At 34.5% G+C, this 26,289-nt stretch overlaps 2 protein-coding genes across 3 annotated transcripts in view; both read right to left on the bottom strand.

The window, feature by feature from the left end:
- Positions 1–25,226, bottom strand: part of LOC128245129 (uncharacterized) — a 31,687-nt gene extending 6,461 nt beyond the window's left edge. Inside the window, exons 1-24 of one of the 2 annotated variants that reach the window (XM_052963375.1) lie at positions 24,962–25,226; positions 21,899–22,083; positions 19,159–21,441; positions 18,549–18,764; positions 18,222–18,379; positions 16,162–16,389; positions 15,631–15,798; positions 15,365–15,489; positions 14,952–15,131; positions 13,644–13,658; positions 12,757–12,912; positions 11,425–11,571; positions 10,894–10,996; positions 10,538–10,767; positions 9,557–9,805; positions 9,216–9,364; positions 7,648–7,765; positions 6,958–7,135; positions 6,695–6,813; positions 5,680–5,931; positions 4,932–5,102; positions 4,040–4,197; positions 3,117–3,822; positions 369–498 (exon numbers count right to left, since the gene is read on the bottom strand). In XM_052963375.1, coding sequence (XP_052819335.1) covers positions 369–498; positions 3,117–3,822; positions 4,040–4,197; positions 4,932–5,102; positions 5,680–5,931; positions 6,695–6,813; positions 6,958–7,135; positions 7,648–7,765; positions 9,216–9,364; positions 9,557–9,805; positions 10,538–10,767; positions 10,894–10,996; positions 11,425–11,571; positions 12,757–12,912; positions 13,644–13,658; positions 14,952–15,131; positions 15,365–15,489; positions 15,631–15,798; positions 16,162–16,389; positions 18,222–18,379; positions 18,549–18,764; positions 19,159–21,441; positions 21,899–22,083; positions 24,962–25,108 — 6,571 coding nt within the window. In that variant the 5' untranslated portion in view covers positions 25,109–25,226. The remainder of the gene's footprint in view (positions 1–368; positions 499–3,116; positions 3,823–4,039; positions 4,198–4,931; positions 5,103–5,679; positions 5,932–6,694; positions 6,814–6,957; positions 7,136–7,647; positions 7,766–9,215; positions 9,365–9,556; positions 9,806–10,537; positions 10,768–10,893; positions 10,997–11,424; positions 11,572–12,756; positions 12,913–13,643; positions 13,659–14,951; positions 15,132–15,364; positions 15,490–15,630; positions 15,799–16,161; positions 16,390–18,221; positions 18,380–18,548; positions 18,765–19,158; positions 21,442–21,898; positions 22,084–24,961) is intronic. The other variant, XM_052963382.1, reaches the window with a different exon arrangement.
- Positions 25,227–25,337: 111 nt separating this feature from the next.
- Positions 25,338–26,289, bottom strand: part of LOC128214322 (sushi, von Willebrand factor type A, EGF and pentraxin domain-containing protein 1-like) — a 56,208-nt gene continuing 55,256 nt past the window's right edge. The window contains exons 36-38 of the mRNA XM_052920737.1: positions 25,870–26,042; positions 25,560–25,649; positions 25,338–25,347 (exon numbers count right to left, since the gene is read on the bottom strand). Of these exons, the coding sequence (XP_052776697.1) occupies positions 25,338–25,347; positions 25,560–25,649; positions 25,870–26,042 (273 nt within the window). The remainder of the gene's footprint in view (positions 25,348–25,559; positions 25,650–25,869; positions 26,043–26,289) is intronic.

Raw genomic sequence — 26,289 nt, 5'->3', positions numbered from 1 at the left:
TGGCTAGTCGGTGTTATCACGTGATATTACCGAGGTAGGTGTATAGCTTAATTATGTCACCCAATTAGAGTAAGCCGTCGTGGCTCAGTGGATACGACGCTGGACTGCTATTTTGGCGACACGGGTTCTTCTATTGGTTATTGTCTTGAGATTCGTTACAGAAAAAACTTTTTTGGTGCCAATCTGGTGTACAGTCCCTTTAAACGCCTTTACTATATACATGTGTCTTTTAATGTACTCGTATAACTTAGACAGCTATATTTTGCCATGTTCAGCAAAAATAATTATTCTAGGCTGAAATAAGAATAACACACATACATGCTTTCACATGAACTATTTAGCTGTATTTTTAAATCATAATTATTTACGTGGTCCAATAGTCAGAGTCGCCGAGTTGTGTTTAGTTATTTCTTCCAGGTTGTCCTTGTTTATAAATGGATCTGGCGCCTCGTATGCACGTGGACACAGCATCAGGTATAACAGGGCGAAGAAGATAACCTGAACAAACAGAAATATAGTGGTATTTACGGATACATGTTTACATCATGAAATGATTAATTACTGCTGGATGAATACCGGAATGGATTATTATATGATATTTTCATAATTCTATAAACGGTGCTTATAGTCTTCGGGCTGGTCTTTATAATTCTATAATCGGTGTATATAGTATCCAGCTGGCTGGTCTTTATATTTCTATAATCGGTGCCTTTATTCTCCGGGCTGGTATTTAATTCTATTATCGGTGTATGTAGCCTCCTCGCTGTTTTTTTTTCGGCATTGGCTCTGAGCTTTTGAGCAAGCTTATAGAGAGCTAGCCTATAGAGAGCTAGCCTTGTTATATTGTACGTACATGTCATGTTCCCAATGTAAAGGTAAAGTGTTTTCTTTCATGCTTTACGATGAAATATGGGGTATTAACAGTGAAATAACAACAGTGAAAATATCAATTTGATATTTTTACTGCAAAATAAGGAGTGAAAATATCAATTTTCAGAACTACTTTTAAAATCCTTTGTTGTTACATGTACTTGCCTTGGTCAAAACAGAACACTGGACTTCAGTAAATTATGTCAAAAAATGTTTAAAAAAAAATAAAGAAATATTTTATAAATTTAAATAAATATATAATTGGAAATTAACAACTTACCGTTTATTACCGGTTATCCCGTTTATCAAACATTTTACTGATCTTTGAAGCTGAATGTTCGAACATTTGCTTTCATTCCAAACAAATTACAGACAAAAACAACTGTTCGAACATAAATAAAATTTTATAGCATCGTTCAAATGTATTTTGAACTGTTAACCGTTGTAGTACGTAAAATGAGCTTCCTGGAGAATTCACACAACAATTTACAGATACTGAGATAGATCCGATATTTTTTACCCCACCCACATCTCAAAATGTGTCAACAAACTAGCGTGGCATTTACTCTTCTGGAAAACAAACATTTTAAAGCGAAACAGACTGGTATCTGACAGTAAGATGACTGAATATTAACTTAGTATAAACACACGCGTATATGCAGTCTTAAACTAAGAAGAATGGTTAAAATCCAATGAGTATCCATTTGTTTTGCTAACACATTTGACCTTCCAAATTTTCATTCTATAAATAGCGGCGTAGTAATTTGGTTAAAATAAAAAGTGTTTTCATTATTTTTTGGAACATTTGTGCACTAATAATACTTCATTTTTTACTGTTCATAAAGCTTTGCAATAAAAAACGAATATTAAGCTATAAGAATGAATAGCAGAGAACTATTTCTCAGCAAACCGAAAGTAGAAAAGTTGACAGCTATAATTATGCATGAGGGGCGCCCCACGGGTAGCGGCGTAAAGCCCACCCTTTTCAAAAAAGGGGGTAATTCAGAAATAAATAAAAAACAAATAAAACTCCGAAAATAAGCATAAAAGAAACAGAAAATTTGTTTATTTCAGTGTAAGATCGTATTTAATTTCACTCGTGATCATAAAAAAACTACATTTTCACTCGTGGCTTCGCCACTCGTGAAAATATGTTTTTCTATGACACTCGTGAAATAAAATACGACCTTACACTGAAATAAACAAATATCCTCTATATCAATGATACAATGGAAACAACGGATATTAAACAAAACTCTCTAGTTCTTCGACATGAAATGTATTGGTGTGTCTTATACACAAATACGTGAATTGATATACTACATGTATATTACATGTGGAGATGGTTTTAGAGTACATAAAATAACAAACAATATATTTTGGCTTTAAAGTTTGCCAAATAGGTCATTTCACATCCAAATTTGTTTGAAATAAAGAGGAAATATGCAAACAATGATTTTTTTGGCATTTACTTTACATAAAAGCATATTGCAAGCAATTACCTTTCAATCGATACCAAATTAAATGGGGTCATCGGCAATGTATATCTAACATTAGTGTTAATTGTGTTCAGAAAACTAGTTTATTTGTGGAGACAATTCCTTATCGCATTTGATATATAAGCATGTATAATTTAGTCGTCTGTGAGGTGAAGGTTGATGTACATTGAAATGATGGCTTTGAAGCGACACATAAGGTTGGTGCCATTTTTTCTTTAATTTAATGCTTTATATAATAGACTTATTTAAATTTAATGATCATAACAAACAAAAACGTATGATTCGTGTACAGATAATACATTTTAACGAATATTTGGCTGCGTAGCTTTAATTGAAAACAACAACAACAACAAAAACACCATTTATAAAGCCTATTCTTTTTTGTCATATTTTTTTGCTTTGATCATGAAATTCAATGAGGTTATGAGTTTAACACAGCAATGCATTGAAATCATTCCTTTTGCATCAACTTGTAGTGTGCCCCTTCAAAACTGCAATGGATTTTATAGGGACAAGCCCAGAAGTCAAATACAAATTTTGATTAGAGGCACGAGGTACGGCTCCATAAAACACTGAACGAGAGATAAAGTAATTTTAGTAGGAAATACTTATTCGAAATATACCGAATTGTAAAAAGGCACCAGGCATAAACATTTTCAAATAATCTTCAAAGACTTAATACAAATGACGAGCTAATAAGTCCTGTACATATGATATTTTTTATTTAGTACTTTATATTAACAATACCTTAATGACTTCAGTGACCATGATGGAACAGAAGAAAGACACGAAAATGGTGGACATCCAATACTCTGATTTTATCAATTCCCACGAGTCGCTGAAGGAGTAAATGAAGTAAGATGCCACTGCAATCGCCATTGCTAGTATCGTCCAGCCAACATAGACACAAAAGTGAGGCAGGAAGTAGTAGTTGTATTGCAATGCTTCCTCCGCTGGAGGTACAAAAATGCGCCCGATTACAGACTTGTCAAATTGGATCTTAGAATTTGCTTTTCTATATGCATTCAAAAGGGTTGATTGAAATCTCGCACTTTCATCCGATTCGGCGTTTTTAAAGAAAAACGTCACAATCATAATAACGGTGGTTGAAATAAGGAGTGCAACCAAAGCAACCAGAAAATTTTCAAAAGCGAACCGAAACGGTCCGATCACTATTTGATAAATATTTTCATCTGGGGATTGCAACGTCATGGTGACGGCAATCATGGTCAGGAATATCAATCCGAGAAGACATGACAGACGCTGTACACGTGTAAAGTTGCTTTTCATTGGACGGGTATAAACTGACAGCCAAAGGTGATGTTCAGCAATCGTATATGAAACCATCTCCATGAAGGACCAGAACTGGTTTGCTGGCTGGGCATTTAATACACGGTCAACTTTAGTATCGCCTGTGTCGTAATCGAACCACTGGTCGCAAGCAAAGGTGCATCTTCAAAATATGATCAGAAGGTACATTTTATCTTCCATATGCTTTGTAGATATTTATTTCAAATGATTAATTTCATCAGCATTTATTTAATACAATTTAATGTCTTTGATTATTTGATCTGATGGGAGAAGCTTGGTCCATCAGAACTGCAAAAACTGTTTACCGGTATAATAGTTTGTGGAAAATTTCGTAACAAAATAGCATTTTTCCTTCGTACCTTTTGCCGCTTCTTAGATCAGATATGACAATTTTGTTCAGGAACCAGCTTGAGTTATTCCCACCTGTGTCATCATGCCAAATACGCATACATAAAAGGTCTCCTATGTATCGCCTTGTGCTCATCACAAATGTTCGTACACTTCCTTGTTCGAATCCCTGATATAAAATAATAAAGCAAACAATTATAAACTGTTAGTGTCGAGGTGAACAAACTTGATATACTGTCAAAACCTGTCAATAAATATTGTACTGAAAACTTTGTAGTGTAATTCTGACAGACATACGGTAAAAATTAAACAACTTTATAAATAAATCGCTTCAATTCCGTGCACCACGTTGACGTAATTGACGTCAGGTCCGATTTATGTTAATGTTACGTTCAACATGAATGAGCCCATAAGGAAAAGACTTGCTGTAATATTAAGTACAGGTAAAGGTCTATGACTGAAATATGTAATAAATGTTATTAGGCCATTTTGTTTAAACACAGTTATTGTGTTTAAGGATCTACACATTATTCTCAGAAGTATACACGTCTTGTGATATTCTGGCTCTCTGCCAAGCAGATTCGTACAAGCACATACAATTGTCGATATAGTTTGTTTATTGTTTATGTATTGCCCTCATTTGTAAATACAATCATTAAATAATCCTTCAGAATTTCTTATTGTCACGGTAAGACATGATTCGCTTTTTACTATTTTATATGATAATACTGTCAAAACTTGCTATGTTGTTGGGACCTAATAAACACTTCGAGATAACGAGCATTCGATATAACCGAAATATATTAAGTGTATACTAAAACCAAAAGAAAAGGGTTCGTTAAAACCAGAACATCGAGGTAACAGAATTGGACTTGACGAGTTTCGATTGTAACTGTTACATACGATATGAGTGTCGTCATCTAATCTCCTGATTCCCGTGTCACCGCTTTCACCGACCAGGACGAATCCTATCTTCGAGTCTGTGCCGGACCCCGACCGTAGTCCTGTGTACACTCGAATGATGTAGAAACTGCTGTCCGCAATGTCGTTATCAATCAGAAGGGAGTATGACCACTGTGTGGAAGGTTCAAATATATATCATTTGTATCAGGGATGGCGATTACAGTTAGGGAGTATTTATAATTTGTTTAATACCACGGACACAATACACCAATCTTAATGCTGCACTCTCACATATTGAACGTTTTGACAACTTCTTTTATTTTTTGTCTTGGAACGAGCCATTTTTTGCGAAAATCTATGGAAACTAGTTATATAAGACTGCTGACAAAAAAATAGATCGCAGGTTTTTATATTTAAGTTTAAATATTGACGTTTTAAGCATTTTTCTTAACCCGTTAGTAACGGTTTAACCATAAACATTAATTTTAGAACGGAAATATGAAAACCTACGATCTGATTTTTTGTCAGCAACCTTATATCATTGGTTTACAGATGTTTAAGCAAAAATATGCTCATTCCAAGACAAAAAATAAAAAGTTGTAAAAACGGTAAATCTGTGAGAGTGCAGCTTTAAAGTCACAGTTACATACTTTACTCTATAAGACAAGTCTAGAACTTCAGTACAGTATTACCAAAACATATTTAATGCAAATGCCAATATGATAGGCACTAAAATGTGATTTTCAACCTTATACTGATCTTTCTGGTCTTCCCGCCAGGCCCAGAATATGAGAAGGGCATACATCACACTGACTGCAACAGCAATCGCGATTACAGGACCTCTGCCGATGGGCAATGCTGTCGTCTGCTCCGATTTGAAATCAATCTTATTGTATGGGACATAGAAAGTAGTTCCCACAGTCATAGGCTCGGCACCAGCGGTATTCATTGTGTTTTCACAGTCACACACCGTATGTGTTCGTGTGCTTGAGGCGGAGACCTTTGCAAAAATAACAATACTATGCTCTCATTTATTCAAGCTATAAGGGTATACCCTAGAATTAACATAAATGCCTGTTTAGGGATACATACATACACATCAATAAATATCAAAGAACCGCTGTAAAGGCCCACTATATAATTGAAGCCAAAAAATATTTATTTTAATTCTAATGCACTATCGTAACTAATTCATTTGACCTTAATGATAAAAACAAAAAATGGATATGATTTAGGCCTAAAAATATATGTCTGTTTCGGGTAACCCGACCCTACCTATAAAAATGCGCCGACCATAACTATTTTTTTCCGTGTCTGAGCAAAAAAATATTCGTTAGCGAATAGAGAGTTACGAAGGGCGGATAAATGCGAATTGGATGATCAGAATTATTGTTTATATGATAAAACAAAGTCAGGCAATGACAGTAATGTAGGAAAGACTGTCATGTGCAAGGAAACACTCTGAACTTACGACAGATTTTGAAAAAAAAAATCCCTACCTACCCTACCTAAATATTTTGGGAAGGTTACCCTAAACAAACAATTAATTTTTTTTGGCCTTAGGTACAGATTAAAATATTAGCTATATTTTGGCTCTTTTTTAACTGTGAAATATGTGGACACGTAGCTATTCAAAAATATTTTTATCTGTACCTAAAACATATGAATTTGTGTTAACACGATAATGCATAAAAAACAGTCATCAAGCTATAATAAAAATAAATACACACAGACCTTTTCGAACAGTAAAATAATGTATTTACCTCACACTTGTTTTTGTCCCAAATGTCTTCCCCATTATGGTGTACCCAAGCCAGACAGTTAACACTGGTAATGTTTGCACAGAATGGCTTTGTTAGTAAGGAAACATCGCCTGAGTTTTCTGTTGAAAAGGCGTATAAAAAAATACATAGTATTCAGTTAACAAACTAAAACATATAGAAAGGAATTCGAAAGAAAATACGTTTATACAGTGTCATTTAGAGTCATCTCGTATTGATTGTATGAACAAAAATATGTAAATTACCAAGAAGTGGTCGCAAGCCTATCCAGATCTTGCCCGTTGCCGAGAACTCAGAGGATTTGATGATTAACTTGTACCCATCTTCAGGTGTCCATTTGTCTACTTTCATTTCAGTTGTATAAAAGTACTTGTTTTCATGCATATCTGGTTTCTCCTCTTTATTGAAGTACAGGTCGTAAACCTAAGCGTGTATACATTTTCACTCAATAATTTGAACAAATTCATAAGAACTTTCATTTTAAAAGCACTTAATATGAGCATTCAAATCTTGTTTCTCTTTTTGATTAAACTATGTTGTAAACCTAATCGTAATTCATTTCCAGGTATTACATGGGCCCAATATGTATGAAATTTTATTTTGTATACCAATATAATGTTTAGAGAAAGCTAGCTCATTTGGTAGTCAAATCCCTTAAACAGTTTATATGGATTACAGCATCAAAAGCAGGAGTGATGTTGTTCTGTTGCATGTGTTTGACCTCGGCTATCATGTTGGCCAAACACTCATGCTGGTTGATGGCGACGATCACTCCAACTTACAACAGGGGCATTTAAAGGCCATTAGTTATGGACATACAGGTGTGACAGCGGGAGTGATGCTGTATTATCATTTGTATTACCTGTATTGCCGACAAGTGAAGTAAGAAAATACACAAATAAAACACATAAATTTGATTGAGGCATTTTACATACCAACTGACTGGCGTTGGGTCTCAAAAAAATCAGAATATCATCTTCGGCATGTTGTCTGTCAAAGAGGATATATATCATTTTATCCGGATCATTTTGATCGTATGTAGGTGTTGCATCTCTGTAAAGGAAAATACCAATATCCATGTTAAGTACAATTAGAAGTTCATGCCATGATTTGAACCGAACTGTTTTTAAATGCAGCCCATTTTCAACAGATAGTAATACTATAGCTGTGTGTTTTAATTTAGTTTACTTGAATAATGTTCGAAGCAAAGCGAATAACATAAAAAAGACGGTAAAGTTAGGATGTAGCTGATAGTTGTCAATTGGGGAGTCGAATGTCAAACTACCTACATGTTGGTAGTTGGTTATTTTAACATTCAACTACCATCTAGTTGCCAATTGTATGTGATTTGAAGTCGTTTGGTAAAAAAAACGAAAAAGAGTATTATTTAATTACATTTACACCTCTTGACTAGAATACATCTTATAAGCTGAATCCCGTACTACCAACTAGTTGGTTGTTGAGTTTTAGCGAATAAGCAACTAGAAATATTCGAATACCTAGTTTTGTATATATAGTATGTATGCACTGTGCTGTTTGTAGAGTTTTGTGCTGGTCTTCCATGTTTCTTGTTTGTGATTTTTTTTATGCTCTATGTCTTTGGCGTTTACCCAGTGCCATTAAACCGGGGTTATGTTTAAAGATTTTGCTTCTGAGCTTGTTTCTGTAGTTTTTCGCATAAATATTGCTAATGTGGAAAAGAAAAACTGGAATAAAACAGTGTTTGACACGAAGATACCTCTGTGGACATACACACAGTTACATTTGGCGTGTGATTTCGTGTGACAAGACAACATCTAAATTCCTAACTTCCAAATGGCTGGTAGTTGGAAATAGTCAAGTAGCTTTATATCAGCAACAACATCTTAACTACTATGTAGTTGATTTTTCGAATCACTAAGGGGAAACTACCAACTATCTCCCAAATTTACTGTCATATTTTTTTTTATTTCTTATATTTATCAAATATATGCTTCGATGACGTAATTTTGAAAGATAAAAGGCCGTGTGTAGTTTAGTTTAAACTTTAATACCTTACAGACATTGTGATGCAATATATCAAAACACAAAACAAAATATTCGAAAATAGGCTGTGACGTTAAATATGAACGCCGGACTAAACAAACATCACATTTCCAGAATATGGATGGAAACGGGCAAAATGTCCAACTAGATATGCAAGTAAACGAAACAAATAAAAACGAAGTGTAATTTATCATTTATCTATTGTGAAGAAAAAAAACAGCAGCAGATTATATGTTATTGTTTTGTTGTGTCTCGAAGGTTATGGAGATGGATGCTTTAACCTTCACTTCGAAACGATCAGATTCTAATTGTGTGGGGTTTTTTCTTCAACAATCAACACAGCACTCATGTATAGCACTTGGTCTATCACAGTAGACACGACTTCTTATGAACTTTGACTCGTCGCAGATAATATGCAGTGCCCCCATATGAAAAAGTAACCATGTACCATAATTATTGTGGCTAGTGTATGACTGACCTGCAAAGCGCCTCTTCTTTATTTTCCAGTCTGTATACCACTCTCTCAGTGGCGAGAACTGCGCCGGCCATTTGGAAAACAGGAACATAGGATGTAATCCGATCCGCAAACTGACCCCAGAAATATGGGTTGTGTTTGAATATAATAGTCTGCAAATGAAAGAAGATGATCCATTACGAAATGTATTGAGTGTCTGCCTATTATTATTATTATTATTATTATTATTATTATTATTATTATTATTATTATTATTATTATTATTCGAAAACATGAGATACAGCAATTTGTAATACTGACCATGCCTTACATATTATTTTTTTTAGTTTATAACAAGAAATTACTTTGAGAATAACTGTGCTTGCACTGCAAGGCCCTGGGTTCGTAGGCGTTATTTCTCCAAGTTCAATCGTCACTCGCGGTCTATGTACATCACCGGCAGCTTTTATTTCATTTGCGGGTAACATTTCCGACGAGATGTAAACATAGTCGTTCTCCATTTTATTTTCGGGGTCTCCCATTTGTGTAAGATGCGTTAGATATTCAGTTAGTTGTGTTAATGCGACGGTCAAATCGGGCAACGCTTCTCTTGACTTAAAACAAGAATTGTAAATCAAATCAACGCTCCGTTAACATTTAATGTGTATGTTAAATTATGATATATTTTGTAAATACGTTGAGCACGAAAACAAATAAAGAAGAAATAAAAGTGAAAGTAAAACAAAGTCATTTAAAGGGACTCGCTCATGTTTTTTTTGTAAAATGCACTCTTTTGAATGGCGAAATAAGGCGCATATGTGTGTAAATCTAAGATACTAAAAGCTGGAACCCTTCAGCAAATGTTGATACTTGCTCAAATACCGTCTTTGAAGACCAAAATAATTTGAAGACCAAAATTTTTCATACTTACGCTAATGATCACTTAATAACGGCTTGTTGTTGCGTGATAGGTTGATTGACATTATAACGTGAAATATCAATGTACTATTTAAATGTCAAGATAACCATGACTTTTATAAGCGGCGGATCCGTGGTCTGGTGGTAACACAATTGACTGTCAATCCAGGGGTCGCAGCTTTTATATGCGCCCTGGTGGCATAGTGGTTAAGGCGTCAGTTTTCTAATTTGTAATTTGACTTTACCGGCTTGGATTTAAACTCCTCCAAACAAAACACCATTAATACTATTATTGTATTTGTTTCGCAATGTTGATATCATAGAATGAAATAATGACACAGTAAGTGTTTTAGGAAGCATTATCGGGGAAAATAATTGTTGGTCCAAAAACATGAGCGAGTACTTTAATTATAGCTTATCAATCATACCGATGCTGACTTAATGTGTTTCTGAACATAATATTTCTGAAGCTGTTTCTGAGCGAGGAATGTCTGCTCCTGAAGACTTAAGGGTTCTGCACCCACCCCATCCACCGATTTGAACACCTTGATGTACTCAAGATAGTTCCGCATTTCGTCAACAGTAGGATCTTGGGGAAGATTCGGAGTAAGAATAGTTTGAAAAACGTCCAGGCAGTTTTTGATCAGGTCTATTACGCCTGTTGATGAAAAAGAATATGTTTTAAACAAAACGACACATGGTATGATTTTTTTAAATAAAAATCATGTCTATACAGGTGTGTTGGAAGGAAATAATTCCATATGTTAGAAACACAAGTCAATACCCGTTGCAGCAGAATCAAGTTGGTCCGTATTTGGAAATACACGATCGAGTGTTAGCTGTGCTAAATTTCCAGCCAGTTTGTTGGCAACCTGCGCAGAAAGCACCTGAAACAAATGCAACAAAGCTTGTATATCATCGGGGATACTCATTCATATGGTTGTTCATATGTATTTTTCAATTAATCTTTGTTTTTCTTTTCAATGGCGATGTAAATTTCAAACCCATATATTTTTATCAACTCGTTCCATGGTGGGGGGTTCAATGTACGTTACGAATAAGCACACTGTCTTTTTACACCATTCATATTTAAAAACAATAACTTAGTCAGCTTAATGGGTTCAAGTTATTTTTATAAACATAAATTCTGAAACTATTACAGTTTTAAATACAGTTATAAAAGGTAAGTGATAAATGTCTTGCGAAACACAACTTGTGCGGACAGGTGTACGCGCCTGGTACACTTTGTGAAATACATCATATTTAAAACTCAACTGCAACATGTTCGTGTTTCGCAACTTTGCTAATAACTTACGGCTGCTGTAACATTTGCAAAATCTTTTTCCGATAATGTGGCATTGAGTGCTCTGCTAACAGTTTCTATGGCAACTATGGTCATCCGCTTAGTGGACGGCCATGTCATGATACTCCAATTAATCATGGCGGCATATGAATCCCCGACCTACACAAAAACCAAGTTATTTAAAATTGTATTAAAAATTTGTTTTATTCGACAAGAATAACGTGTCAAAATGTTATATCATTATTTGTCAAATCCTTGCTATTGTATTATGAAATTAGTTCACCAAATTTGTAGTTCGTTTTTACTTAGGCCTAAAAAAATATGTTTGGTTAGGGTTACATCCTTTTCAAAAATAGGTAGGGTAGGAAGGCTTTTTATTTTTTTTTATTTTTTTTATTAGGCTTTATATAAGAATATCATTTTCATCATTGGAGAATGTTGTTAAAGTTATCTTCTGTATAAGCATTTAAGGTTTAAACTACATATTGGAAAGCAATTTAAAAAAAAAGTTTTTCAATTTTTTTTTTCAAACTGACTATAAAAACGGTAGGGTCGGCGCCTATTCCGTAGGTAGGGTCGGGTAACCCGAACCAAATGTATTTTTTTAGGCCTTACTTACAATGTATTATAAGAGACTCAATTGTCGTGAAAACAATTTCTCCCACCTCAGATAAGTAGATCCAATAATTCAACCATGCTAGAAATTCTTATCTTGCCCACGGGCGAAGATAAAATGCCCGTATGGAACTTCTTTTAATGGTCACCACATTGTAATTACCTCCCTTGTTGAGGACTGTCGTCTGTAGCGAATCATGGAAACCTTGTCTGGTGGCAATATTTAGAACGCGAGTTAATTATTTCTCGCTTCAAATGTCACCAGAAAACAGTTTTCACGCACCTTTCAAGAAATAATGCTTCACTCTTCTTAGAACTTTTTAAAGACCGATCAGACCATTCACATACTCTGAATCACTGCGCGAATATCCATGACAACCACGAATTATTGCATATCCGTACGCAATTATTTTCACTAAGCACAGAAGAGTTCCGGCAATAAAATACATTTTTTACTTAATTTTGTTTAACTGAGGTGGGAGAAAAAGCATCTACCATAGCCGCTCGTGTAAGAAAGGTTCATCCCGACCCTACGCTCGGGTCGGAATGAACCTATCTTACACTCTCGGCCATGGAAGATACTTATAATCTCATTAGATTGTCTTGCATTTGTCATGATCAGTTCAATGTTTCATTTCTTTAGCGAATTTCTAAAGCAAAATCGTTTGTATTTGTACAAAAACGCAAAGTTTTATCTTGGCTAAGAATTAGTATAATTCAACTATTGACCTCCATAAGATAGTCAGCGATCGTTGTGTCGGCCACATCCACAATAAGGTCCCAGAAATCAGACCAAGTCAGCAGCTCGCCATTCTCTGTCGTCTGAAAACCTAGGGACGTCAAATCTTCCGGTTCCAGTACCATGTCGGACGATATGTTCAGTTCCTTCGTGTAAACAAGAGGGATATTAGATTTGGGAAAATATACTAAAACTACTTAGAAATCAAAATTAATAAACTTAAAAAGCAATTGATTCTTTTTATGGTAAACTACGTTTTCTTTGTTTCTCACGATTAAGCGGCAGTTGTTGAAATATACAATCTAAACGCTTACACAAAGAAAGTGAAAGTTATTTTTATGATAAAATAAAAAAGTATCAGTTATATTTTCACAAGATATATATTTATACAATATACAAAATATATGTCATTCGGCATGCTAATATTTTGCAGATCCAACTAAACCAATATATATATATATATATATATATATATATATATATATATATAAAAATATAAATATGTATGTATGAATGTAGATAAACTGATACAATCGAAACTCGCTAAGTCGAACTCTGTTATCTCGATTTTCTGATAATGCCGATTGTTTTCGAATGTGTTGGATTTAGTTTTACTCAAATGTTTCGGTTGAATAAAATGTTCGTTATCTCGAAGTATTTCCCGAGGTCCAAAAGACTTCGACAAAGCGTGTTTCGACTGTACATAAGTATATACATGCACGTGCATATTTGTCTTTCATTTTGCTTTCACAAACAATACTCATATATGATGTGTTATTGCAATAAACCCAATATATCCATTTTTCGTCGATATATACATAAAATTATGCTATGTATGATAAAAATAACACTTTTAAAAAATAATAAATATACTTACTGTGAAAAAGGTGTCCTAAACATTTTATATTATTTTAGATTTAAACTTGCTTATTTTACAATGATCGTGAATCAAATTACTACAAGATGGTAGACATCACTTTAGTTGGCACGATGTTTTGTTCGAGTCTGGTTTTAGATTGTCATGGTAACCGAAGTACCCGGGAAAGACCCTCTTGTCATATAATGAGAAGCGAATATGGTAACCACCTCGCTATCAGGACAATCAATTTATCCTTTGGTCGAATTCATGAAGTGCTTTGTAACTGCTGTAAGCTTTATAAATGCATACATATCTGAATTCACTAATAACTCATATTTTCCGTTATAATTTATTTTAGTGAAAACAAAATTACTGTTGTTAAATGTGCATTAAGATGTGTTTTAGATTTCAATATGATTATATTAGGGAATAAACAGGGAATATCACAGCAGCATAAATGTTATCATGTCCAGTACAGTCATACAAAAATGGGCATCTGGGACCGTATTCAAAAAGCATCTTTGTGAATATTTTCAACATAGTGAGAATTTTGTAATGTTTAACAACGATTATTTTTAATACCCGCTACTTTTCATCAGATTTATTCATATGCATATATTGATTAGACCGTTGTCTTGCTTATTTTCTTATTTTTGGTGTACAAACATTGTTCGTTTTCTTAAAATTCACATTAGAAAAAGGCAATTTTTCACTAAGTTGAAAACTGCTACTAAGATGCTTACTGGATACGGCCCATGACGTCTAAACAACTAGCAAAAATCATACAAAACATCGTGCATTATCAAAACATAAGTACAATATTTCAGCTTATAACAGCGTAGCAAAAATAATAAGCCAAACTATCTTCAGGAGAGTGTGTCTGTTAAACCATTTGTCAAAAGAACGCAGTGGTTACATGATGTTGATCTTATTAATAACAAGTTCACGCCAATAGCATGTGGACCTTTTCAGATGTCTTTCGCAAGTTGAATTTAAATTTATTCGAGAACCTGCATGACGTTACATCAACAGTAACCTGATTCTGCGTGTAATATAAAGTTATAAATATATGCACAATGTCCCGTATATAGGTACACTTAATATTTACCATTAACAACACATTTAATTGTATTTTTGAATTTAAAAATAAGAAAATTTGAGTTGATTTAAAAATTAATTTTATGTTCAAAGACTGCTAACACATCATTACGCTCCATAACATATTTCATATTTATGTAAATATTTGGACAGTTTATAAACATGATGAATGTAAACTGAAACATGAATTTTAAGATAATGAACCGATGTTCAACACTTGTTCCATACCAACTTGTTGTAGATGGACGTAACATCCATTACGCGTCTACAAAGTGTCCTATAGTCGGCTGTTCTGTTCGCCTTGATCATTTCATCATCAAACTGTGACACAAAGTTCATAACCACCTGAAGCCTTGCTGACGTTGTTGTTAGCGCCGACACATTTTGTGTTGTTAGTGCTGGTTTTGACTGTATGTGGACGGTATAGTTTAATAGCATGTACATATATAGAACGCTAGTGTTAAACCATTTAATTAGGCTACAACTTCATAAGACAAAGCACGACAAGTACCAGGAACAAAAAGACATAGAATCATTAAAAAATTCGTAACTCGAAGACAAAGAGGTTTGGGTCATGAGACATTGCAAGACGTCAGTGGTTTTCATACAGCCCTGCTGTTAGCTACCTAAAATGTACTTACTGTAACATTGTATTTGAGTTCAAAATAATCTCCAAAAATATCTGAGATCCTTATCACAACAGTGGCTGCATATGCATTGTTTGGATCGCCAACTTGAAAAGATACTAAATTAGACGTTGCCCCGGCTGAAAAATACCAAGTTTATGTTAAAAATGATGTATGATAAACACATATACACTTGTTTCCTATACAAATCACAGCTACTTTTAACATTGATAATATACTTAAATAAACTCGCCCAAAAACCACAGCCAGATCAAACTTACGATCAAAATAAATTATTTGTCTTTCATAGTCATTCTGGCTGTATTGAACGTAGAAGTAATATAACAGCGGTTGTTCCGTGGAGAAGGTGGAGTCAGTCCAACCCTCGTCTTCCCAGTAGATACACGTCAAGTTAAACTTTTGCACCCCTGCCTCAAACTGAACTGCCGCTGTAAAGCAGTGGACCAAAATCGTTATGATATCATACATGGCCAATAGTCTGTTTATAAATTTTATGAACCACGTTCATCGTTTTTGTGTTGATGATCAGTATATAAGCTTACATTATTTTTAATATTTAAATAGTCCAAAATCATGTCTTGGAAATCTATGAATATTTACTGAATTTATGTTCAAATCATGTGGCACTGTATGACGTATTCGATATCATGCTTGGGTACATCTTGAGCAAATAATATACGATAAAATGATATATTTTTGTTGTCAAATCAGCGACAATGCGAAATGAAAAGCTTCATTGTTTCCTGTCACCAAAATGTCAATTTTAGAAAGCGAATTTAAAGTGTTCTTACTTGGATCAAATGTAGTATTGATGAGCTCTTGACTAGTTATTGGGAGCAAATACACATCGTCATAAGGAATTACCCGGCAGTGTCCTCCCTGTGGTGGCAAATTCGTGACGAACTCATAGAAAGCGGGTCCATAAGTTATCGAATTCTTTACCATTGTTAAGGATACCAAATACCGACTTCCGGGGGAAAGGGAGTTGGACTCTATTGTAAGTGTTCTGTTTCCCGTACCTTTCAAAAGTCACAAATATACAAACGTATTATAAATATATGTATGCGCTTCCAGAAATCAATTGTTTTCTTCTCTCTTTTTAATAATACGGCCCAATGGTAAAATATTTGTATTTGTTAATTATTATTTATCAACATACTAACAGTTTTATCACGAAATGAATTGAATTTTTTTTTATTATATTTCTAAATAACTGCTTTAATTTATGTCAATTTGTATGTACAGCTTTCATTTAATTATTTTTGAATTTTCGACTACTTGGCTTTTCCCTGTACTTACCATTGTATTATAACATTGACTTAATTCATAATTTATGGTGTCCGATGCACGCATACGAGAGTTATGCCTTGTGTTCCCTTACAACTCGGATATCAATTGAAAAAAGTTTGATGAGCAAAGAAAAAATATGAAAACGTACATTGGAAAAGATGTAACAAACAAGCTTTCGCCTTTAATATTCCAAATGAGGCGTTTTACATCTGACTTCAATTACTGACTTAAAATAAAAAACATTAATACCAATTGCAATTATGTCATTTATAAAGGTATTGTTGTGCCACAGCTGTAATGGGGTGTCATCAGGTTGCAGAAGTAATGAGGCTCGATCATTTCAAGTTTTTTTATTAGTTGAAATAAAATTATATCTTATATTTTTATAGTGTCTGAAATAGAGCTAAAAGTCCATAGTTTCAGAAAGTCCAAACAAATCGAGTTAAATACTTTCTAAGTTTAGTATTTCTTAACAAGAATAAATGCCAAAATGTTCCAATTTCGTAGAAAAATAAAACGACAGCCGCAAAATAAATGTTATTTCATTGAATCTTTGTAAAATATCAAACATTCCCCCACCCCCAAATCAAAGTTTATAAACTAATCAGAGAAAACTAAAAATGTGGCTTGTCTCAATAAAAACCTAAACAAGAACGACATCTCCCAGCAATTTCCAGGGATTTAGCCATTAACTGGCTGAAAATGGGCCGAAAATTGGCCGGGTCGTTTTCTGGCCGGTGTCAAACCAGAGCGGCCCGTTTTCGGCCAAGAAACGGCCATAAAATGGCCAACTTTCGGCCTGACACTTGGCCGGCGGCCAATGAACGGCCAACCTCATTGTAGCAAAAACAGCGATGTTGGATCTACATTAAAACCAACGTATAGTTGACAAATTCCAGACTTACTGACGCAGATTTAACATACACATACACTGTACAATAATTCGTTCTCTAAACAACGCGAGTACAATTGTCATACACGAGGTCAAGAGTAGTAACTTGGCAATTATGCAGGCCTTTCAGTGGTTTTCATTATCACCTGGATTAATTTACCTTAAATCGTGAGTACATGGAATAAACGACATACACTTTTACATGCAATACAAATTCGCAGCATCCCTGTCAGATTCATATCTTGTGTCATTTACAAATGAAGAAATTTAGAAACTTCTACGTAAAATATGCACAAAATTATGCATAAGGCTGCTTAATAATGTAGTCAAATGTATGAAGTTGTGCAAATGCACCAAAAGCATGAAAAGGATGCCATAATCCTAAACATTTGAGAGGTTAGTAAAATGACATTATTTTATAATTCTTATGTCCATGTATGGTTTGTACGGGGCGTATGAATAGCGTCATTTATGTAGGAGGTGATATATATATATATATGGTTACGATTTTAACACTAATGCCAATAGCTCAAAAAATGACAAGCTCACAAGACATCTAAAACATTTTATACCTGCTGCCCCTGTGTCCAAATAGTCACTTGCATGTAAACTCATGTTTAAAAAAATATACAGGTAACTCTAGCAAACAACACAACTTTGAGTAATTACCTGTTTTTGAAATGCTTGTTAAGTCCTCGGTTATGAATTTGGATCCGTCGTGTTTTTTCAATGTCCAAGTAAATGAGGCAGGGCAGTTATCAATTAAAACTGGGGTAAGCTGTATTTTTGAGGTGACTGCAACCTTTGCCAGGCAATTTATAGTGCATCTAAAACGAAAGCAGGTATACACAATTCGAATATTAATGTATAATTGTATCTTTATATTAACAAATGCATGTATCGTGTTCAAATATTTGACCGTGTGTATTGATTTTTCTGTAAAGAAAGTATGTCCGTCTTTATAAAGTTGTGTTTTATATCACAACCCGTACATACTTTATGCTCAATTCGTCTGTATTTTTGATCCCCAATATTTGAGTAAAGGAAGCAACTCCTCCTCTATTGTTATTCACCGTCACTTCGACAACATAGAAGTCTTTATTTGGCCCGGCTGTGGTGTCCACAGTCAGAACACCGGGAGAAACCCCCGAGGTCGAACACGTCTGGCCGCCTGTTTCTGCTTCCGCTTCATCAAAAGACGCAACGTTGTACCTAAAACAAAAATATATACGGTAAAACGAAACCAAAATTTTTCACCGGTTCATGGTAATCCAAATTGAGTGAAGGATACTAGTGATCCAACCAGTTACTTAATTACATGTATTTTTAGCAGAGACTTTCGATGGAAAAAATTGCATCTACCTGACATGTTTGTAATCTTTTGTTTAATTCTGTAGGTACATTTATTTCACTTGCTGCATAAATCACTTAACCAAAACAACAACACAAAGATCGGTAAGCTTGAATATCATTTTCATGAAAAGGCAAACCGAAGGAATATTTGTAAATCAACTTATATTATGGCATTTAAATCGTTCGCATGCGGCGTTTAAAAAAACAAAAATAAAAATTACTTATTGTATCGTGTATTATAATTCTGCTTTACCCTTTGCATTTCCAGGTGTATGTAAGCGTATTGTTGGATGGATACACGGGATCAAAAGACACCGAGTATGCATCTAAGGTCACAATTCCCCTGGGAACATAACGTCGACTTCCACCAACAATCTCTGCGTGAGGAATTGGCATTACAAATTCTACGTATGTAGGTTCAAAAATTGCGTTTGTTGGTTCTTCAACAAAGCCTACACGCAGAACAACATAATACTTCTTCTCTTTGACAACACCACGGGAAAACACAAGACCGTGTCTGTTCGGATTTGTTTCACCTACGGAAACATTCAACTGCCATTGGTTAAAATGTGTCTTCACGTAAGATGCCGAAACTATTTCCAGCCGGCTGAAAATTTCTGTATCAACCATAGATGAAATATGCATAGGTCCTTCGCTTTGAGAATAGTATCTATCAAAAACACCAGTAAACAGGAAGTTATCATTGGTGACTACAATCTGTTGTTCAAAAGAAGTTTCATTTATCAAATTCCAGCAGTGGATGGTTATTGTGTGCCTTCCGAGAGCGATATATTGAAAGTTCGCGAACAAATAAGGGCTTGCATATGTCACTGACTGCGTAAACTGGTAGTTATCTCTATCGATCGGATCGCCCATGTTCCAACGACAGTGTAGTACTGGTAAATATAAAGCGGTTGCTGGTATTCTAAGCATGGCGTCTATTATACCATCAGGTATACTGACGGTGATAGGGATGTCGGTTGTGAGGTTTACAATTGGATTTTCACACGTCATGTTAACCTGGTCGAATTCAATAAATGTTCCATTACTAGCCGTTGCTGTCACTAGATGATATCCCCATGTTGGACACACATGTTCAATGAAACATCCGTTAATGTCTGTCGCATTACAGTTGTCACTTGGAGTCGTGTCATCGAAATCAATCGTAAAAGTATGAAATGACCCAAGTTCACCATGCATTGTATATCTTAAATTAGTGTAGTTTATAAAAGAAATATTATATGGGTATTCAAAATGCATAATCCCAAGTCGAAGTGGATATTCGAGGTAACTTGTTGTGTTTGTTGTTAACGCCTCCACATACAATGAAAATATGCAGTCCCCACGCTCGTTGTACGTGTTAGAATAGGTAACTTGGTCAAACGTTGTCGTAGCTCGACGTCTTCGTGCAGAAACGGGTACCCCGTAGTCCCAGGTTAATGTGACGTCGAACGGAATCAGAGCAAAACCGCCAGTTTGCACATGAAAGAAGACGACGACACTGTCGGACACATTAAGAGGTACCAGTGGGTGGTAATCAACCCAGACATATGATGCATTGTATTTTTCAACCTCTATTGAATACTGGTATATAAACCAACTGACTTCATTTGAACAGTTAAAGGATGAGTTAAACACGCCTTCTTGCAAATAGCGATGCTTGTGTTGGAAGAAATAGTCATCGTATGCTAAACCTGGCACAGATGGCTCGCCGTCGTCAGGCCAAAAGACGCATGTAGCATCAGTAGGTAAGTGCGAAGAAGCATTTAATGTAATGTTCACGGAGATGTCCATCGACTGAAGATTCAACCAAGGGTATTTCTTTAAACTAGGCTCAAGTGTGTATCCATCAATTGGCACTCTGTTTTGAATCAAAATAGAAATTGTTTCTAGTCTATTGTACGGCGGATAGCCGTTCATAGCAGTCCATGTCAAAGTATACAAACCCGCTTTTGTATAAATATGGGTGAACGTCGACAAGTTGTAGAAGCTATACATTATGTCATCTGCGGTATAACTATCCATCGATCCATCGCCATAATTTATACTGTATTTGAATCCAAAAACGGGTAATCCAGTAAAATTAAATTCAGCTGTTGTGTTCGTAATATACTTTCCACTTCCGTTTACAAATGCCAGAGAAAGGTCCAATAAGGAATCCCATACAGTCATAAGTATTGTCCTGTTATATACTCCGAGAACATTTTGCAATGAACAAACCACTAGAAAGTCACCTTGCATGTTGAACAAGTGGCTATAAGAATAAACATCCGGAACTGTAGCGTCCTCAAACAAACTCCTCTGTTCAAAAGAATTTGTTCCATGTTTATAATCAATAGTTATGTTGACGATATGCATTGGGAGATCGGCAGCTGCATCGAGAAGAAGTCTGAAGTCCACTGCAGTCGTAGTATTGGCCAGAGTGTCATCCGTCTCGAAGACAATGCTGTTGATGTAATAAAGCACCTCTACGACCACCACTACAGATTCAGAGCTGACACGGTTGGATGCCGTCACTGTTATATTGTGTTTTGGGCTGAAATAATGTCGTCTTAGTTTGAGATATATTTAAAGGGAATATTTAATGGCTCGTAAAATGACCAAAACAAATATAACGAAATAACGTGTTCCAGAAACATGAGCGAGTTCCTTTAAGCATTTAACTGTACGGACGTATTTATATGATAATACCGTAATAATTATATATATATATTATAGATGATTAGGAGTCATGCTGCTAATTTTGAAAGTATTGAATTATTTGGTTTATTTTATTGATAGATAAAATGAAATCTAATAATTGAAACTGTGTAGCTCGAAGCAGTACAATAAGGTTTTAACAATCATCTCAATAATAACATTATTTACACTGGCGTTATGTTAACTAAGTGTTTCAATGTGTCCACTTTTACTCTTTCGAACATGACCAAACATACACGTCAATAACACCAGAATATATTTATCCAACAAAAAATATTTAAACACACTCTTACTTTTTGAATGTGTAAGAAATGTCTCCATAAGTGAATTCCTGTTTTTTGTATATTTTCGACACAGTTCCGCCGCCTCCTGTCTCCATTGACCACGTTAGTGTCACATCTGTTCCCTGTGTCGCATTGGCTTCAAAATGATGGGTGTCCCCAACAGCAAGGTATATTATTGGATTATCCAACCATGCCTAAATATTTAGAGAAACAATAGGTAAACTGTGGTTTAACTTAAGTACGACAAATCATTTACAAGTATAGTTCGATTCTACATAAGTAGGATTTTATTATTTTAATAAATTATTATAAATTGTAAAATTATTATTATTATTATTATTATTATTATTATTATTATTATTATTATTATTATTATTGTTATGATAATTATGATTATTACTATTATCATCTTTATTATTATTATTATTATTATTATTATTATTATTATTATTATTATTATTATTATTATTGATTGGTAAATATTTATCCAATTAGTACTACTAGCAAATCACATTCTTAAATGTGTAAACTAGACTAAATATAACCTATGGACAACGTATATAAGCGTTTTACAAGTGACTAACACAATATACATCAAATATAAAATAGGGGAGGGGGATTGGAAGCGGGAGTCGGAGTGGGGAGGGGGTTGTGGTTAAACAGCAGAGATAAGCCTTTGATAATATAACATTTCCTAAGTACGATCTAAAAAGGAACACATTAAAGAGAAGCATACTTTCAAATAAAAAAAATCTTTCAAAAATGCAGCTCTTCAATAAACGCAATATATTAGAATACAAATTAATGAAATATATGAAGAAACTTTTGCAGTAAAAAGTGGGGTTAAAAGTCCGAAAAACAAACTATCCAGGAAGTTTAACGTTGTTTATGCGCTCAATAATGTAATGGTGAGACTTATACATGACAAGTTGTTTTTGGAGCTTTGCTAATTTTACAAAAGAAGATTTTATCAGGTTTTGATCAAAAAAGCATTCGCTTTTTAGTCAAAAGTGTACAAGATTGGGAATGGTTTTAGAAGCCAAAATATTTGACTTTATTTAATCTGTAGTTATGTGGTGATTGTTTCTTTCTGTATATTTTAGTGTGTATATATACCATGTGATAAATTATATGATAATTATATGCTACGTCGGAATGCAACATTTTACTGAAAATGAAGTCTTAAAACAAAGATTCGTTCACTACACCATTTGAAACGAAACTAAGGGCAGTCTATCCCGCTTAAAGAGCCCCGCCTTCGTTTTATTTCCGGAGTTTGATAAGATGACTAGTTTCATAAAACAGTCCAACAAACCAGTTTCTAAAATATTGTTTTGACAATGCTCCGTCAAACGGCCGTTTTGTGAAAAGGTTTGTTGAAGTGTTTTAAGAAACGATACCATCAATCAAACTATGGTAAAAGAACGAAGGAGTGGTTCTGTATGCGGCGTTGGCTGCGCTACGTTTCATTTAAAATGGTGAAGATATAATGAAGTTATCTTTGTTTAAAGTATTCAATCGAAGCAAAATGTTGCCATCCGACATAGGATTTATGACACAATTCATCACGTGGTATACGCACTCTGAATTTGTAACCAGAAAATCAATTTAAGTCCCCCTTTTCACTTTTTCACCATTTTATTAAGATGAACTAGACGTTGTTGGATAATCTGGGGCATTTCCTGTAAAAATGCTACCGAATTACAACAAACCTGTTAAAATGAAGTACTTTGTAAAATGTCCAGAAAACATGTTGCAAACGTTATATGTTTTACTCTTGCAAAGTTTTGTACCTCAAAACTAAATAAACACTTTTGAACTGTCAATTTTTTAGCATTCCCCATCTACTTGTTTGAGGAAGGCTTTAAATGTAAAGACAGCGCTGGATGAGGAAACGGCACTATGTCAAAGAAATATGATACACGTTACCTTGCTACTGAAGTCAATATTTCCTACCAATTCATACAATTTACCAGGCCCCAATATCACGAAAATACTCAAGTCAAATCTCAATCTCAGTCTCAACTATTTTTATCAAATTACAGCATCATATGATTCAAAATTGTAAATGTTTTACCCTTTTTAAAATTGCATTCTCTCATTCATTATCTTAATTAAAAAAAAAAGCTCAATATTTTATAGAAAAAATAAATGAGAGCAAAAATTGTACTTGAGTCAAATTTATTATTTTGGAGTTTTACTCAAGTACATTTTGTGCTATAAAAATATTCTTTTAGAATATTGAACAAAAATGTTAATCAACATAGTGCATGTGAGAATGTGCTTTTAAAAATAGTAAAACATTATTAATTTTTAATAATGTCATACTGTAATGTGGAAAAATGAGTTGAGACTGAGATTGAGATTTGACTTAAGTATTTTCGTGATACTGGGACCAGGTCATACATCACAAGTGATGTCTTCTTCTAAAGCGCTCTATCATGGACGTTATCAATTTGAGGTAAACAATCCATCATTAGGATTAAAAAAGGAAACAAAATTTTACTATGATTGAATTGCAGTCTTATTCATTTTCTTTAAATAACATAATGCCAATATAAAAAAATAATATTCCAACTTAACATTTTGTAACCTTAAAATGAAACTTTACAAGTAGCATTTCTTGTGTAAATGATGTGAGGGTACCTAAAAGTTAAATATGTTCTATATTTAACTATCTTTACTACTTAGCTGCGCATGCGTATTAAAATACAGATAGTTTAAAACGAGAACGCGATACACAAGGCTTTTGGTAAGTTACTTCATTGATTAAAGCAGACACGGTAGAAATGAAAATTGTACCCATATCACAACAAGAATTCGGAAAAGAATAATCAAGCAAAGGCTATGTCAAGAATAAGTAGAATTTAGACGAGAACACACATTTGCAGATCAGTAAAATATTACTATATAAAACGTGTCTTTATTTATAATAAGCAAAATGTTATGTGTGTAGCAGCATATTATATATAAGAGTGGAAAAAGGCAGAACAAGTCCGATGTTATATCTTTTGTAGACGTAAAAATAAATATATAAAATGAAACAAAACCACTCTAGTGCATTTAATCTACCGTGAAGTCCCATATTTCGTTTTCAACAATGACTTCATAGCTGCCACTATTCGAGTATTCATCGTTCCGGACAGACCAGGCCACAGTAAACGTGCCGGTGGTCAAGTAGAAGTTACTGAAGTCCGTCAACTGGTACAATTCAAGCATAATTTCGTTGCTGCTATTCGCGTATGTATTACCGTCACCGAAATCGACAGAATACTTAAAACCAGAGCGCGAGGGGTTCGAAAATTCAAACACAACATTGGTTTTATTCCGAACAACAAAGTCGCAAGTAGTAAGACAGTCGAATGTCATGTTTAAAAGATAGTCCCAAACTCTTAGATTTTTTACTAGAGTAACGGAGCTGACGGGATTTGAAATCCGGTACGTAAGATCATAGTTGCCTTGAACCAGATATGATACCGAATAGGAATACGTTTTAGGCAGTGGAAATGTGCTTGGGTAGTCTTCACTTATATTTTGCACGGCACCAGCAACCGGGTCAATGCTGATTAAAACTAGTGCCATTGGAACATCAGCTGTTGAACTGAACTTAAACTCAAACTGGAATGTTTCGACTGTCTGGTGTAATAGGTTGTCTACTGTTAGGCTGTACCCATTAAGCGCGTATATTGCTGAGATTGGTATATCCACTGAATCTGAACTGATGTAATTTGTACAGTTCATGCTTATGTTTTCTGAAGCTCTGCAAAAAAACACAAAGTAATTCATATACTTGGGACATTCACACATATATTTATTTATAACGACGAAGTTTCATTTGAAAAAAAACAACAACAAATGCATGATGAAACGGTAAAGGCTTTCTTGATGTTTCTATCACTTATGCAATAAAAAAACTACATGGCTTATCCAAGTAAAGAGAAAATAAACCCTGTTTAAAGGCACAAGGCAATGGCCCAAACCTCGTAAAAGTGTACGTTATGTCGTCCTGTGAAAAAAATCCCGCATGATAGTTTGAAATCACGTCACCGTCAATAACCCAGGTACATGTGACGTCAGTACCGGTGGTTACCGTTGCTTGGAAGGCGTGGACAGGGCCAACGGCGACGTAGTAGAAGTCAGGAACTACAGAGGCCTACGATAACGGGTAGAGTCGGAGAGTAAGGCACAAAAAATATTTGTTTCAAATAACATCTAAAAAAATAGGTTATTTATATTTTCTTTTCTTTTTTTGAGGACCGGCCCAGGGGATTCTGTACTAAACCTACCCATATCAGGGTATATCACTATTGTAGAAAACATAACTTGTTAAAAGTTGACATATTCACTCAAAAATATGCATTTTCTTTTAGGAAATTACGAAAAAAATCCGTAATACGGCA

The sequence above is a fragment of the Mya arenaria genome, chromosome 2 (genome assembly GCF_026914265.1).
Source record: "Mya arenaria isolate MELC-2E11 chromosome 2, ASM2691426v1".
Taxonomy (NCBI): Eukaryota; Metazoa; Mollusca; class Bivalvia; order Myida; family Myidae; genus Mya; species Mya arenaria.
The sequence above is the reverse complement of the archived record's forward strand: the minus strand, read 5'-3'. Positions and strand labels throughout refer to the sequence as shown.